The sequence below is a fragment of the Elgaria multicarinata genome, chromosome 2 (genome assembly GCF_023053635.1).
Source record: "Elgaria multicarinata webbii isolate HBS135686 ecotype San Diego chromosome 2, rElgMul1.1.pri, whole genome shotgun sequence".
Lineage (NCBI taxonomy): Eukaryota > Metazoa > Chordata > Lepidosauria > Squamata > Anguidae > Elgaria > Elgaria multicarinata.
The window spans coordinates 70,040,196-70,057,361 of NC_086172.1; the positions used below are offsets into that span (position 1 = coordinate 70,040,196).

The 17,166-nt window shown below is 39.5% G+C and overlaps 2 protein-coding genes across 2 annotated transcripts in view; both read right to left on the reverse strand.

The window, feature by feature from the left end:
- Positions 1-2,599, reverse strand: part of LOC134392403 (band 4.1-like protein 5) — a 28,365-nt gene extending 25,766 nt beyond the window's left edge. Inside the window, exon 1 of the mRNA XM_063116698.1 lies at positions 1,553-2,599. The gene's annotated coding sequence lies outside the window, so the exon portion shown is untranslated. The remainder of the gene's footprint in view (positions 1-1,552) is intronic.
- Positions 2,600-3,237: 638 nt separating this feature from the next.
- The window catches only part of LOC134392401 (band 4.1-like protein 5), a 52,842-nt gene continuing 38,913 nt past the window's right edge, over positions 3,238-17,166 (reverse strand). The window contains exons 12-17 of the mRNA XM_063116697.1: positions 16,138-16,307; positions 14,316-14,422; positions 13,514-13,541; positions 12,613-12,655; positions 12,085-12,200; positions 3,238-6,373 (exon numbers count right to left, since the gene is read on the reverse strand). Of these exons, the coding sequence (XP_062972767.1) occupies positions 6,190-6,373; positions 12,085-12,200; positions 12,613-12,655; positions 13,514-13,541; positions 14,316-14,422; positions 16,138-16,307 (648 nt within the window). The 3' untranslated portion in view covers positions 3,238-6,189. The remainder of the gene's footprint in view (positions 6,374-12,084; positions 12,201-12,612; positions 12,656-13,513; positions 13,542-14,315; positions 14,423-16,137; positions 16,308-17,166) is intronic.

Here is a 17,166-nt window from a genome sequence, read left to right on the forward strand (position 1 = left end):
CAACGAGCTCGCAATTGTGGGGGACAGGAAGAGGGAACTTTCAGCAACCCAGATGATAGTGGGGACCAGAGAGAAGAAACAGGATTAAGGCTGAAACACAAAGGATTTTAAGTAAGCCTCTGTGTGATTATTCATCACATCTGCATCCCAGCCTTCCTCCAAAGCAAGTTAACAGAGAACATCCTCCCGTCCCCAATTTTATCCTCATAACAGTAGGGTTATCCAGACAGAGAGTGAGCAGCCTAAGGTCATTTTGTGTTTCATTGTTGAAGACTCCCTTGTGCAAGTCTGGCATTCCATCCAGTACACCACCTTGCTGGTGAAAGTCACTTGTTAGAAAGGACCCAAGACCTCTGGGTTCAAGTTTCTATTTCTCCTTTCACAGACACATGCCTTAGGAAAGTCTCGGTTCACACCATCATGCCAGGGGAAATAAACCACAGCGGCTTAGAATAATTACCTCAGCAGTGCAGCTTGCCGTGTTGTGCAAAGCTGGCCAGGGTGACTTGTTAGAACACATGGGCTGTTGTAAGGTTCTGGGTGGCATGTTACCCATGGCAACAAGCTGCCCTCGCCGAGTTTGCAAGACACAAGCTGCACTGCCAAGGGTAATTATGCAAACCTTTCCAGCATATGCAGAGTGGTTAACAACCCACCATGGCTTATTAACCACCCTGCAATTGTGTGAACTAGGTCACTGTCCAGTTCAAACTATCAAAAGAAGACACCATGGCTTCTTTTCCTGCCCATGCTGCCTGTGCGCTCACCATTTGTCCAATTACCCGTGATGCGGCATGGTTATCGTGTCATCCGAACCTGGAGGATTGCACAGCAGGGTGACTTCTAAACCACCCCACAACCCATGGCTAGTTGCACAGGTTGTGAGGTGGTTTAGAAACCACCCCCACCATGTTCTGATGACATGCTAACCCACACCACATCACCAGCAATTACGCAAATGGTGGGCAAGGTGTTCTGGGACAGAATCCAAGGGGGCTTCTCTTCCCCTGTTGATCGTGCAAACCCAGTAACTGACTCTCAGCCCCAGCCCATATCTTAAAAAGAAGCATGCAGTGGCTCCATTGCTGCTGCCATTACCATATGGGGGAAAGAATATATGAGTCATGGTGTCTATGCTGACATCTGGTCCTCCAGAAGCCCCGTTCATGAGATATTTGAGAGATTTTGGTCTCCCAAAAGAGGCATCTATGCAGATATTGCAGCTTATACATTACTTCCTTCAAGAAGCAACAGCCATTTTGCATGGGGGATTTTAAAACATTTGAATCAGGGTAGGTTTATAAGCTGGTAACAGATACTCCTCTAGCAATGATACATGGAAGTTTTACAATATGCAGCAAAGGGAAAGAATAGAGAGTGTTTGTTTAGAGGCAACTGCATCTGCAAAAAAATATCAAACACCCAACACTTGGAAGGCCTCAGAGCCAAGCTGCCAAACGAGAGGTAAGATCATGACAATATTGAAGCAATACAGCAGAACACATTTTACATTGGATATAATGATTTCATATAAGTACATCTTGTTGCATACTCATTTGCCTGCTGAGACCTCACAAATTGGTTTCTTCAGGGGAGAATTTGGATTTGCTGGCATAAAACATACACAACCCTGGTTAACACGTCCTAGTCCTCTAAACCTGAAGTAATTCCACTGAAGCCAATGGAACTAAAACAGAGGAAAGTGAACATATGAATAGGCATCAGTTCTGAGTCACTTGTAAGGGTACAGGCAGAGATATTTCCCAGCCCTGCTACCCAAGATCCATTTAACTGGATATGTCAAGGACTGGTACTGAGCCTTCATACCAATCAAAAATGACATTTATATCCATGGCAAAAAATTAAAGTTGTTTGATTCCAGCTTGTTTGATTCCAGGCCAATCTCCTGCCTGAACTAACCTTTCACAGAGTTCTCAGCCACTTTTCCACAACAGTGCTTAAAAATTTAATAATATGTTTCTTCTGAAAACCTGTAATACAGTTTAAGTTTTATACACAGGCCTATGGGGCCAATTACACAACTTACCACAACTCAGCAAAAAGGGAGCAACTTTGGCACCCCACTAAGATCTCCCTTACATACAGATGTGCATGTCTGTAAAAGATTCATTCATTCAACTCTAGGTAGAATGGGATATCTCAGCAAAGATATGATCCCAATCCCATCTTTGCCAGGATAATGGGAGTGCCAGTTTCTGGAGAACATGAGTAGGAGGGTGCTATTTGAACCCATGCCTTCCTTGTGGGTTTCTCATAGGCATTGGACTGGCAACTGTGAGAATGGAATGGTGGACTAAATGGGCCTTTGGTTTGATCCAGCGCAGCTCTTTATGTTCTTAAAGAAGAGCCCAAAGGGGCAGGGGTTTATTCACCTCACTTTCTTCACCCAAATTCTCATGAACAAATGCCCCCTTTTCTAAATACATTAGAATTACAAGAGAAACATGGAGATGGGAACTTGTAACATCTAGCTCCACCCTCACTTTGAGTTTAAACTCCAACACGTTTCAGGAAAATGCAGCTATTGAGATCCACATGTAGTCCTGATTTGGAGAAGAAATGCACTGGGAATTGTGATGCCATTCATAAACTTAAACTGGTACCAAATGTGGCAGTCAACACTTGTGGGGGCTAGGCATTCTGATCATATCACACCAATATATCAGCGACATTGGCTGCCAATTTCATTCCAAACTTAATTGACAGCGCTGTTTTTTACATTTAAAAATATTAATAATTTGAGACCAGTTATTTGAAGGACCACTTGCATCCATGCAAATCTGCCTGAGCCCTAAGCTAGGCCTCAGAGGCCCTGCTTGCTAGCCCATCATCAAGATCTACCATACCAAAGGATCCAAGAGACATGGCCTTTTTGATTGTGGCACCACATCTTTGGAGTTCTCTCCCTAAAGAAGTACACACAAATGCATTTGTATATTGCCTGTAAGCAAAACTTGAAAATGTTTTTATTTCACACAGTGTTTTATTGATAGGTTTTAACTGCTGCTGTTTTTTCCCCTTGTTTGGGGGAATGTCATAATTTTTTATTCATTGTGCTTCTCTTTTCTTAAAGATTTCTGTAAATTCTCTTAGGAAGGCTTTATATAATGCTATGGCTTAAGCCTAAACAAATACTGGACAAATATTTCCTACAACCTCAATTTTCTTGTGCTTCCCCCCACCCCACTTCTCTTGGTAGGCAAGAGATTCTTTTTAATTAAAATGAAGCACACTAATTGGTACCCATTGATGTGTGTTTTCCCTAATCTGCATTAAAATGTATGCTATTGTCAGGTAGTATCCAATGTTGTCCCACCACTAGAGCTAGTGACATGGTAAGCCAACCCTTTCGCAACATAATTAGTGCAATGGGAAAAAGTGGTGATTTGCTGCCAAAAATTCAACAGTACAGTAGCAAAAAAGGAACATTTTTCTTCTAAACAAGGAGCAAACAAGGTGTGTGCTCCTGCCGAAACAACTGCAAAGCTATGTGTCTCCATATTATCCTGCTGAAACAACATTGGATATTACCTTGTGACCCATAAGTATTCTGGGAACTGCAATTGGTAACAAGTTTTTTCTTTACGAAAATATGGGTACAGATACCCATATTTTACAATTTTACTTGAGCTTTTAAGAGGACTTAAAAGCTTAAGCATATGCAAATTGTAAAAATAGTTAAGTGTTTTGCTCTCTCTTTAGTCTATTTACATGTTTTAAAAGAAACCTGCTCACTCATTCCAATTTTTTCCTGTTATTATGGGGACATATAGCTTTACAGTTCTTAACATAATTTTACCATCACTTCTCAGCTTCTTCAGCTGAGACCAATTGAAATTCTGTTTTGTCAAATATTTAAGGCTGCATAAATCTGTACTGATTTTTTAGATAATTTACGTAATGGAAAGCCTTCTTAGACCTTCCCAGCAGTTGTAAAACATCCTGTGTAATCGCCCTGTATGCCCCACCCATATATGATTTGCACACTAATTATATATGACTTACAAGCCGTGTTTACCAACTACAGCAGTTATGGCTGTAACTCAGACATGAAGGGGGAGGGGTAGATCCAGAAGCAACCCCAAGTTGTAAATCCAGTCTTTTAATTGTTCCAGCTACTCTAGCCAGAACATTCTGAACACTTTACTCCCAAAGTGCTGGAACCACCAAGCATCGATACTTTCATAGTGTCTCGTTTAAACGTCAGCTTGTTCACCCCCATCCATTCCCGACCTAATGCTAAATACTAGTTTAGAACCTCCACCACACTTAGGCCAAAAGATGGAAACAAGAGACTGAGCCATGCATCATCAGCATACAGCTGATGCACCAACCAATCCAAATCTGCAGAAAAACATGTTTCATGGAGGTGATAGAAAGTATGGGAAACAAAATATTGCCATACCACGTAGGCATGGAACAGAGCTGCAGTTCCCCCCACCCATAAGAATGACCCCCATTCCAAAACAATCCGATCCTGGGAAGATGATCCAGGACACCCTAGTTGATGGTATCAAACACCTAAGGAAAAAAAATATGTTGACCCCATTTTAAAATTTATTGTTTTATCAAATTACTCTGAATCAGTTATATCTGCCTTTTGCAAAATAAATAAATAAATAGGTCTGAGTCTGTGATAAAGAATTCATTTGGTATCAAATGCCAAAGAGATTGAGAACCAACAGATGGTATTCCTTTCTCCATCTTCCTTGAAAGATCATCCATCATGCCTCTTCAAGCATCCTGGCATAGGGCAGAATAGGCACTTGTAAATTAGATGAGGGGCCATACAGCTCTACTTTGAAGTTGCCATAGTCCATTCACAAAAAGCTGTTTTGAAAAAAAACATCCAAAATCCACAGCTGGGCAATACCTTTATAGGTCCAACCAAAAATGTTATAAAATAATGAGCAAGCTGTCACATTCTCCAGAACTCTTCATCAGACTGGATGTTAAAAAAAAAAAAAAAAGTGTGTGTGTGTGGGGGGAGTTGAAGCCACAAAGTCTGCGTAAGATGGAATGGTGAAAGAGGTGAAGATTTCACTGAATGCAGATTTCAACTTATACCAAGGGATTCTGAGACAAAGGAACACACGAAGTCTGATTTCCCACTTTTAAAAATATAAAATCCAGTGGTTAACTGCATCTGGTTCCAGCTTTAAGCTTCATAGAGGGCAGATCTCCCTCTCCAAGAGCAAACCTGACTCTTTGCACTCAGAGGAGGAATCTGAAGAATTCCAAGATCCCTGTGATACTCTCCTGGGAAACACAAGATTGTAGCCTAAGTGACTTGACATTAAAAGTAGAGGTGCATCCCTGATTAGTATAAAGAGGAAACAGTACTATGGGATATGATCTGGTCTCCCCCAGAAGGGAAGATCCCCCCCCTTTTTTAAAAAAATGGTGCCATTTTCCTTCAGAAGAATATAATGAACAAATGAAGTTGAAGATTGCCTAACTCCGTTCTCAGGTCTTGACAATGCAACTTATACTATGATGTTTGTGCAGAAGAGAACTGGTCACACAATTATAGATAATATAACCAGAAGTGGTTATACCAATAGAAACAAAGCAAATTTTCATGCCATACTAGTGAAAACTGTTGAACAGATTTTGGCATCCAAGCAAAACACCTCAAAAAGATATCTTCAGACAACCTACTTGACATTCTTTCCTACTCCTGGAAAGTATTTTATTTTTATATTAAAAAGCATAATTCTGTTTCACTTCCAATCAGGCACATTATTAAAAGTGCAGAAGAACTAAAAGGACCAGCATTAAGATGCCAGTAACCATCTTCTCTCTCTCTCTCTTTTTTAAAAAATATATAAAACAGTTATTTGTTATGAACAGTTGAACCAATGCTTGTGCTCAGCCTTACTTAACACTTGGAGAAAAATATAGTTTTCATTGGTTGAATATCGTTACAGCTAAGGAAGCCATTTAAACCATTTCCCCCATTAAGAAAAACTTTTAAAGGTTATTTTCTTTTCAGCATAACACCATTGCTGTCAAGATATCTCTGTTTAAAGAGAATCTCAATAAGCTGTTCGTTTATATTCAGGTGCCTCAGCACATGGGTTAATTCCTTAAAGACCATGCCCTTCCCATGTCCTTCGAAGCATTAATATTTCAGAGTGACACAGAGGACAATCAAGATCAAAAGTCCTACAGGTCAGTCACATTGGTTTGGACACCAGAACCAAGAGCTCGTTTGTACATTCCTGCATTCTTCACATTGCGTTCACGGACAAAGTCACTGTAGTGTCTATCCACTGAATGGGCCGAGGGCGGGGACCACGCGTTCCATGCACTTCCACCACGTTGACAGCAGTCACCAGCATCATGGGGCCTGGATTGGTTTGGGGAATGGGATGGGGCACAGTTAGTATCTAGTTACGAATGAGGGGAGAGAATGGAAGAAGGAACAGGCAGCTGAAGGAGAGGCAGGCAAACAAGAACTTGTTCAATAGCAAGCATACTCAATGAAATAGACTCTACCTTAATAAATCCTTCACTGCTACTATCGGGTTGCACTAGTCAGACTTATCTATGTGGTACTTAATTGCAATACTCTTGTTTTTTCATACAATGCCTCCTCCCCACAACTAATGAAATAAAAAATGAATAGATACCTGTTCACTCCCATAGCATACCATTTCCTACCCCCCACGGCTTACCATAATGGCTATTTCTCTTGTCTGTATACAACAGGCAACAGGCTGACAAGCTAAAGGCATAGCCCCTCTTTCAGCAAAGTACCATTTAGGTACAGCAGCATTAAAGGATTTAAATGACATGGTTAAAAGCTTAGGACAAACAAACTTATTAAAACTTGGAACTATCAAAAAACAGGTTTGAGTCTAAGGCAATTAAGAAAGATGGAAAAGTTCACCATAAAAGCCATGACTGTATTCAGTGAAGAAAAAGGATTTAGAGTATTGCATGCAGATTATACTATTTAGAATTCACTGGTCTGGATCCTGCCTGCTCGACATAGCTGCTGTTGTTTCACTGTATCAAAGTGTTATTCTAGGCACTTGTATGATCAATTTTACTGGATGTGTGTGTAGGTTTAATTTCCAGAGTCCTGTCAGTTGCATAGTCACAGACTGTATATTCTGACTAGACTGTTTTTCCCTCCCATGACATTCAATGGCAGTGGGAATAACTCTAGCCAGGAGTGAGGTTGCTAAACTTTAATGCATGAAGCTGTACAGGATTTGCCCAGCTGTTATTGGCCTAGGAACTTGGAGCCATAATCTTGTTATGACAGTGGGATCTGGTTCAAGAAAAGGCAGGACTATGACCACTTTTTCAGCTTTGACTTTTTCTTTCTCTCTTGAGGGAGGTTGAAAACCCCCTGCATGCAGCAAAATGTGAGTGACTCTTCAGATCTCGAACATTGGCCTGGTTTGCACCATCAAAATAAGCTTATTTTGCTTATAAAGAAGTGTGTCGGCAAGTGTGGGGCGCAATTTCCATAATCGTAGCTTGGATGTGGCATGCTGTGTCATCCGAACCCGGACAACATGACAAGCCGCGCCCAAGCAGAGATTATGGAAATCACGGCCATCATGTGCAATTTAAATAAGCCACAGAGCCTTATTTTGATTGCGTGAGCCAGCCCAGAAAGTTTCAACCACATTTCTTGTGACTACTTTGGAACCAATGGCAACACTTGGAATTCTTCAACCAAAGCCATGGGATTTCCATTAAACTCAAGCACAGCTCTATTTTCAGTAGTACTATACCACAACCAGAGACATATTTAGTGCTACTGTTGCCCATATATATCCCAGGAGAAATTTCTTAATATTTTGTTTGAGTAACACAGTCTTTGGTTAGGCGTGGGTGGGCATGCACACATATTCACGTGCTGAATATTAAGCTATATCCAGTCTGACTCAATGAAAAACAATATAGCAGTGCCCAAAATGTAAGAAAGCCTGTATTTCTTGTCACAGTTCCATGACTGCCCAATGAATATTGGGGAGAAACCTGCCGCAAATGTATCACATGAGAATGATGAAGAAAATGTTTGTGGGAATGCTAACAATGAGGATTCCTATTTAAAAAGGTAATATGAGTATTGTATCCGTTCTCATATTCCACTAAAGTTAGACCTGTAAGTTCTAAATTGCACTACAGTTTACAAGCAGGCAGCATCTTAACTAGAACATGTACATTAAAGTAACAAAGATGAAAAAGAACACAGGATACCAAGGCAAATGTGTCAGTGTTTAAAAGCAGCCTTCTTCAGAAACAATTTTAATCAAGATCACCTGTTTTACTTATGGTAAGGATTTGGTTCTTTGCTGTATGAATTCAAACATTACAAATGGAAAATTTATTTTATGAAAAGTTGTTGATAATGGCTGCTAGTAAAACATCCATTATGCTTTGCAGTGGAAATAACAATTGTTAACCTGCCATTATAGCCTTTCAACACTGCCCATTTGAATGGAATGCAAATAAACAATGTTGTCAGACATCCAGAATTGCCTGTATATTAATATTGCCCTTTGCCCCAAGACAACCATGATCTCGGACCTATAATAATCAAGAATGACAAGGCATATAATATTGTAGTGAGTGCCAGGGTTTGCTGCTGTTGGGTGGATGCTTTCCACCTGTAGACTGTAGCGCCTTTGCTTTCTGTTCAGGTACCCACCTGAATGCAGCTCACACCTGGTTTGCTCCATCAAGATAGCAGCAGAATGTGTTTACACTTAGATGTGGATTCTAAAAGACACAGGATGTCCGTTCCCCTTTGAACCCTAAATCCAGATTTCAACACTGTCTTTTGAACAGGAATGAAACTTGGGGAAACAGGTAACACTAAGTCCAAAGCTAATTTTACAGTTTACATTGAATACCCTTTACTTTGCAATGGATAAGTTAGGAATGGCAGGAAATAGTTTTTCCACAGTAAAAAAAAAAAAAACTTTGTATACAGAAAGCTCAAAGAGTACTCTCTGAATGGTGCTGCATGGCACAACATTTAGAACGGCCATGGTGACACTATAGCTCAAAATTAATAGAAACAGTTGAAACCTAAAGTAATCATTAAATACAACTTCATGTTTCCATACATGCAAAGAACCATTCCCCAAATATGTACTGATCCTTTACCCAATTAAAAAGCTTAGTGCAGTAGAGTTCTTACAATTTTGCACTCAAATAAGAGTTCTCTAAAGAAGGCTGATAAAAGAGTGACAGGAGCAAGACCAAAGCCAAGCCATGGGAACAAACCAATTAAAAGGGATAAGAGGTTGATGCAGGAAAGCCCCCAAGGCAGCATTGAGACATTCAAGTCGCTCTCCTCCAAGCAGACACACATTCCATCAAGGCATCCAGGCTTAATCTCATTCCAAACTTCACACTGAACACAGCACACTTGATTGACCATGCAGCTCCAAACAATTCTTTATTGCTTCCCACCCACCCACCAATGACGACTGGCAGGAGAAACTGTTAAAATGCACACACCTATACTGTACAGCAAAAGTAGGCAACCTGGTGCCCTCCTGATATTTTTTTAACTATAACCCCCCAAATCCCTAACTACTAGCCATGCTGCATAGGGCCTGTGGGAGTTGTAGTCTTATCTGGAGGGCACCAGGATGCCTACCCGTGCTATTCAGAATATATTGCTGTTTTGATGAATTAATCAATTTTATCACATAGTGGAAGGAAATATGTGTTTCTCCCTATTAAGGTAATGCAGGATCACTTCAAACACAGGTGTCCTAAACACATGACCCATCTTTGCCTTCAAAAAGACCCATGTGTCCAGGGCCAATAGGCATATATGTTGCATGTGTGTGTATGTCAAATTTTTATGACACATGCACAGGTCTGTTATATAGTTACAACTGATGTAACTGTAACTCATAGCTGGAAAAGCTAGGACACACAAGGGGTGATGGGAGAGGAACCATTGGGAGAAAGTGAGTGCTCTACATTATTTGACACATTTTCTGTAGCTTGTACACTTTTCTACAGAGATGCAAGTTGGTGGTGTGCAGACAATATGCATGCCACATGTGCCTGTTTTGCAGCCTGTTCTGGCTACATGGGAAGCCAGAATTGGCAGTGACTTCTTAACATGGTAACACTCAGTGTAAGAGACAGTTGTATGTGTCATATGTGATGGTAACGACTTTAAACATCCAAGTTATACTCAAGTAGGGATAGAGATGTAACATTTCCGAAAATTTTGAAGCCATGAAAAAAAAATTCCCCAGAACACCGCCAAGAAATTTTGGGGAAAATGAAAAAATAAGCAATACTCCCAGAGAGCACTAGATTCGGGAGGGCTGCTTTAGGAACATAAACCTGCCTATTACAGTTTTTAGAAATCATTGGGGGTGGGGGGGAAGGCTGGGTAACACTATATAAATACTTTGTCTTAAATTCTGAAATAGGTATATTTTATAATCCAAACCTGTTTCATTTTTCCAATTTTTTGAAAAGCAAAACAAAAATGTTCCTGTGGGGGGGGGGGAGAAAGGGGGGGAAGTAGGTCCCCCCCCTTGAATTTTTCCATTTTTTTCCCTTGGCCTTCATATCTCCGTGTAGGGAAGTGTGGACAGCCTTCAGAGAAGGTACTACATGCTTTTATTTGAAATTGTACAGGATAGAAAATGGTTCCCTTGGGAGGAAAAGGAGAACAAACTGGAGTTTTCTGGATTCTGCAACTCACAGCACAATTACAGCTGTGAAATAACTAACCGCATCATTTATTTTCTTGGAACAAGCATCAGCTTGAGACTACTGCTTGGCAATTTGTGATAGGGCTACCAAAGCACAGTTAGAGCTGTTTGGAGCTGAAGTCTAAAGAACGCACACAGAGATGTTACCAATAAGCATGTGCACAGCAGTTATACTGAGCTTCAATAAGACAAGCCATCGTACCGATAAGGCAAAAAAGAATAAAAAGAATTTTAAAATAAATACCACCACCTTACAACCACCACCAGTGGGGAAGGAAGAAACTGACTGATCAACCAAGATTCTCAGAGAAAAACCTCCAATTTCAGACACTAGATAAGTTAAGGGCAAAAAGAAAAGAGAAAACAGTTTTTTTGATTACGTTTTTGATTGCAGCTGAGAAACAGCTTCAAGATATAAAGCCAAATTCCAGAGCATTTTGAAGTCAAGGGATATAATTAGCTAGATTTGCATAAATCATTGTCAATTGAATTAACAAATAGCATCACACATTGTATTTGCAACACACTGCATATGGCATAAAAGCAAAATAAATCAGATACCGATCGCACATAGAAGGGTTTTTTACTAAAAGGATGGAATAGCTAAAGATAAGAGCTTTAAGTCTATTGTATCCTATTGCTGCAGTTCTTCAAAATGTCTGAGAGAATTAGAGTTCTTCTCTAAGATTATAATGTCTCCTTTGAAGTAAAAAAAAAGTCAGAATGAGACAGAATGGGGCTCTGGGAGCTATGTAATATGGTCTTATCTTGCTGGATAGCCAAGGCTTGGATCACCAAGAAAAGGTATTAATTTAAATATTATTATTATTATTTATTTATATAGCACCATCAATGTACATAAACTCAAGCTCTTATCTGCAACCATTTCCTAAGCAAACTTTTCCTGATCACTGCAGAAATCCATGCAGTTGAAATGTTAGGCAGTCATATAATATTTTATTATGAAAAAACTGAAATATTGAAAAAAAGCAGCTTTTCTCATCAACCCTCAGTGTTAAGTACTGTGTGTCATATGCATAACCCAGGCTGGATGGAGAAATCCTTCAACTCACACCCCAGCAAGAGCACACAATGAAAATCCACTATAGCAAGGTGCTACACAGCAACACTGAGACTGCAAACGATAACCTGCCAAAAAACTCAGACTAGGCTCAGAATAAAGCATTAGTCTACTAAAAATAACCAAAATGATTTGTGCTTTCCCTTGCAAGAAGGCAAAAATATGAACAGTGTGTCTAAGTTCAATTGTGGAAAAGACATTTGAAGTGACCAGTAATAACTCCTCTTTTCCAAAGTAGAGTAAAGCAAGACCAGAGTAACGCACCATTTCTTGTCTTGCTGGCTAGTTCCAGGACTCCTTGGAAGATTTTCTATTTCGACCAAGACTGGCCCAGAAGGAACTGCTGTTACAGAGGGAAGGGCGGTCATTGTAGTCCAGTTCTTGAAAGACAAAATAAAAACAAAAAAATGTTTTAGCCAGCACACATTATTGCATGATAAGAGAAACTTCACTATTTTCTCATGCTCAAAAAAGAAAGTTCACTTCTCTCACATGGCTGACTTCCAACAGTGAGTACCATATCTCAGAACAAAAGCTCCCTGATGCTCCCTGGATATCTCATGTGCTCTACAACATCTAATCTAGGAACATAGGAAGCTGCCAGCAGTATCTTTGCCTTTAGCATTTAGTAAAGCATCTCTCCATTTAGGGAAATTTAGGCTTGCAAATTTTCATTTTAACTTAAATCAATGATCCCACTTGTAATGTAGAAGCTATAAGATATAGAAAGGGTAACTTAAATTCTGAGGCAAGGCCATTGTGAGCGTAAATAAGCAGATTAGACAGACTTACTTGCTGTGATCCATTGTTTTGGCTGAAAACATTATTTGGAAGGCTGAAAGAAAAATTCAATACTTTAAAATTAATTTCCTAAAGATTGAATTGCTAAGTTTAAAACTTATTTGGTCACTTAACTTCAAGCAGACCCATAAGTAGAACATTTTTTCTTTAGAATTTAAAACCACTGAGGCTGAAACATTCTTTCATTTAGATTTGAATCTATCACTTGACTTGAAATACTCACACACATTGGGCTTCTGCCTGAAGAACTCTGCCAGGCAAAGAATTATTAAAATTGTACAGCTTCTACACAGCAATTCTTATGATGTAATTCAGAACAGAATTGCAGAAGAGGGAGGTGAAGAGACATGTTATTGTAAATTGAATGCAAAAGTGCAACTGTAATGCAGTGAAATAGAATACATAAACCTGCCTTAACCTTGTGTGCAACCAATTTCATCAAGATATACATAGAAGGGCTTTGGATACCACCTAAAACTAAGACACACTGGTCTGTTCTTTTATGAAGTTTAGAAGCCAAATATTTCACCGTCAACATGCATGTATTAAATAACACTTCTTTCAGTAGTAGCACATTATTTACTGCTGATCTACTGATTTTCAGTGAAAACAGCATGCGTCTTTCAAAATCAATTTTAATTAGCAATGTTAATTACCATGCACAGTCAAACATACAATTGACAGGCTCTAAGGTAAACATGCCAAAAATATCCATACTCCACAATAAACAACTAGAAGACTCCCGATGGACTTAATGCATCTTCATTAACTGTATATGACCAGATAAGGTATCATTTTCACACATAGGCTTCCATACAAATGATTCAAGAAAGATTCCCTCCTGGAGAAAAGATTTCAATTTAGAAGATGACTGATATTAAGTAGCTCTTACCTAGTTTCTTCAGGTTTAGTAGCGTTTCCTGTAACGGAACACCAAAAAAAATTAGCGCTTGTCCATTGTGTCAATTACACAGAGTCCATTCACATGTAACATCGGCAAATTATAGATCAATTAATTATCCCACGATTTGCTGCAGCATGTGACACCATCATTTTGCATATACAACTTCTGACTGTACCCACAGTTAACCTAACAATAACCTACAGTTAACCTAAAAACTAATTGTCGCCGTTATATTTTATTTATTTATTTATTTATTTATTACATTTTTATACCGCCCAATAGCCGAAGCTCTCTGGGCGGTTATAGGCAAAACAGATCAAAGAATAAAAAAGCTGGTATTAATTTTTAAGGGACAACTTCAGCAAAATGTTATGGACACAGTTGTAAAAAAACTGGACTGTGAGAGAAAAGCGGGGATATACAGTTTGTAGGATGACATTTTATGTAACCTGCCACCTTTCACAGGCACTGTCACAAATACAATGGATGTCTGGAGAGATGGGGAGAAAAGGCTCAATGCAACCTTCCTATTAACAATATTGATGTTAGCAACAATGACCAGGATCCTACAAGTTATAATGCTAGCTCCATGAATCATGGGGGGTAGATTTCTTTTTCTCAAACATCTGATCTCCCCATATAGCAAATTGTTTTGGAAGCATTCTTCAGACTCAAAATCAATTTAAGGCATGTTTACAAAAAAATAAGTTCTATTAGGTTAGTGAAGTGTGAGCCAAAGAACCAGTTTGAATCAAATGTAGTAAGAGTGTCTACAAATGAGTCAGGTTACCTCTCATTTGTAGTGTCCTCCTTGAATAGCGTTTGCTGGGCCTTCTTTCGAAGGATGCTGATCTTCTGGCTTTGTTGGTCTTTGTTGTCTGGTACTCTGTTTTCCCACTAGATTGAAGTGAGGTACACAATGCAAGAACAAGAGAAAACATTCACGTTGCTATAACTGACAAAACATTATCCCAGCTCTTCTAAGCATGTTAAGTTGGATCGAGATTTAACCATGTGCCACTGGGCTGGTGGAAGCAGGCTTCCCCATCTCTTCTTCCCCACAGCAAGCCCACCAGCCCCAGCACTATCCATAGGGTCAAAAGACCTTGATCAATGGAGTAGGCTGTAATGTAGGGGCCTGATGGGGAAGGGTCCATCTCCAAAAATTGGGTGATGACACCTTCTGTGAGCAAAGCTCTGCTGATGGAAGGTGCCTCTACCCGATTTTCAGGGATCCTTCCATTCTACCGCAAAACAGCTTACTCCATTCATCAGGGTCCCCTGACCCTTTGTTTAGCATTTTCAGGGGTCAGGAGGGGAGGAGGGGGCTGAAAAGTCTGCTTCTGCCAACTAGGTTGCCAAACCTAAATTTGGATCCATCCCATGGTTCTTATGTGGTCTTTCTTTTACCTAATTCAGTCATGTGCTTACTACTACATCCTACAAAAATATGAAGCAGATAGGATCCTTTCCAGATGAGCTTATAATGTAAAGCCAAAGAACACAACTGAAGAGAAAGGAAAAGATTTCATAACAAGAAACATGAATAGAAGACTATAATCCAGAACTCCACTTAGTTGACAGTTATCAGCACATATTTATCACATACCTGTGATAAAAACAATTACAGGTTTTAAAAAGTACTATGAACATCTGTACATGTTTAGCTTTACATAACTTATGCCATTTCCATAATTCACAATTTAAAATTATATATACACTTGTGCAAGTGTCAATAGAAAGAATAGGCAGAGGAAAACTCCAGGATTTGCAAATGTTTGAGATCAGAACAGAATTGGATATTGGCAAGACAAACTTAATCCAGACCAGACAGATGTGTTGTTGGTTGGAGAAGGAACCAAACCAGGAAGAGGTAACAAGGTAGCCACCTGTTCTGGCAGGAATTAGACTTCATTTGTACAGAGTAGGTTTGTAGTTTTAAGTGCTCTTTGACCCAGAATTATATCCGTCAGGCTAGGTAGTTGCAGTAGCAAGGAAGGCTTTTGCACATATTTTTGCACAGCTGAGGTGCCATCCACATTGTCTCTTGAAGAAGGCAAATGGCCATGTTTATACAAATACTGCTTAGTTTATTGAATTTGCTCCACGTGTTGCTTCCTTTGAAAAGCATCTGGAAACTTAATTGGTTCAAAATGCAGTAGCCAGAGTGTTGGCAGGAGCCCGATCTTCAGATTGTAACAAACCAATATTATATTAACTCCTCTTTTCAGGCTCAATTCAAAATGTTTTAAAGCCCTAAAATGTAATCCTAAATGGAGGAGGATTGAGAGTAGGCAAGGTCATACCACCACCTGCAGCCTGCAAGTATACAAAAACTGTTATGGCTTTTCTCTAAAAAAAATGTTCTTGTCAGGCTTTCATATGAGATAGAAAGCTGTCTAAAGGTTTTGGCTGGACACAACAGCAGAAAGGCCAAAAACTTAACAAGTTGTAGAACTCCCCATGACTACAGCTACTTTAAATCCTTTTCCTTTATGTCATTAAGGTTTGGGAGTAATGGCACTACAAACAAACTAGATACCGTGTTTCTGTCTGTGCATTATCTGAGAAACAGACAGAAAAGAAGATGATGAATAGAAGAGATTGCTGACCTGTATCTGAACCGTGACCCCAGACGAATGAAACCTGACCGACTCGAACCTTTTTGGACGGGTCCGCGAAGGCGGAAGAAGGCATGATGCTCGATTGCACACTTCCACAAGTGTTTGCAGGCCTTTGGGTGATCCAGCCGGAAGACGAAAGTGTGCTCCTGTTCTTTGCCCTTAAAGAGAGATGGACACAACAGGAGTGTTGTAGAATAAAAGGGATCCACATACTGACTTCACAACATCATTGCTGCAGACAAGAGTTCCAGGTAGTCACAGATGAAAAAGGTTCTCTTTTGAGTGTGCTAACAGTAACTCAAAAGAGAAGTTCTACTAATGTTTATATAAAAAAAAACCTGAAGAGATCATTTACAATGTTAAGAACAATGTTTTCTTCAGTTTTTTTTTATAACATTGGTGGAACAAGTTCTTCCTATTTACTTGATACAAAATAAACGGGAGAGATAAAATATATTAAAAAGTTTGCTATACACTAGTCACTGGAAAATTGAAGAACTTCCTTTAAAAATGTCAAGCCACAACTTGAACCATGCATTCAACTGTGCCAGTGTGGTTAAGGTATGCCATTTTCTTCACATAGTTTTATAATATGTGTGATCTTTTGACTATATTCAACCTACCTAATATAAGGTTACGGGAACATGAGAGAAAGAACAAGACTTGAACTTGCTATCTTTGAGGATACAGATAAGCATACTAAAGTTACTCTGCCGCTGTACCTATCACACACACAGCTGAACGTGGAGAGTCATTTTGGTTTAGCCTCAATCCCTGGCAGCTAGTCCAAACAGAGAAGTCTTCATTATTATTCACAAAGACATTAACTCCACCAAAACTCCAAGGAAGATGATGATGTTCCACAATGGCAAGGGGAGATGTGAAGAATGCTTTTGTAACAGATAACATTGGCCTGATATGTATTTCTTAGTTATTACAAAGGGGAAAATACAGTAGTATCCATTTCCCAGAGCTACTCATCTACATTTCCTAGACAGGTGAACACACACTTAACTT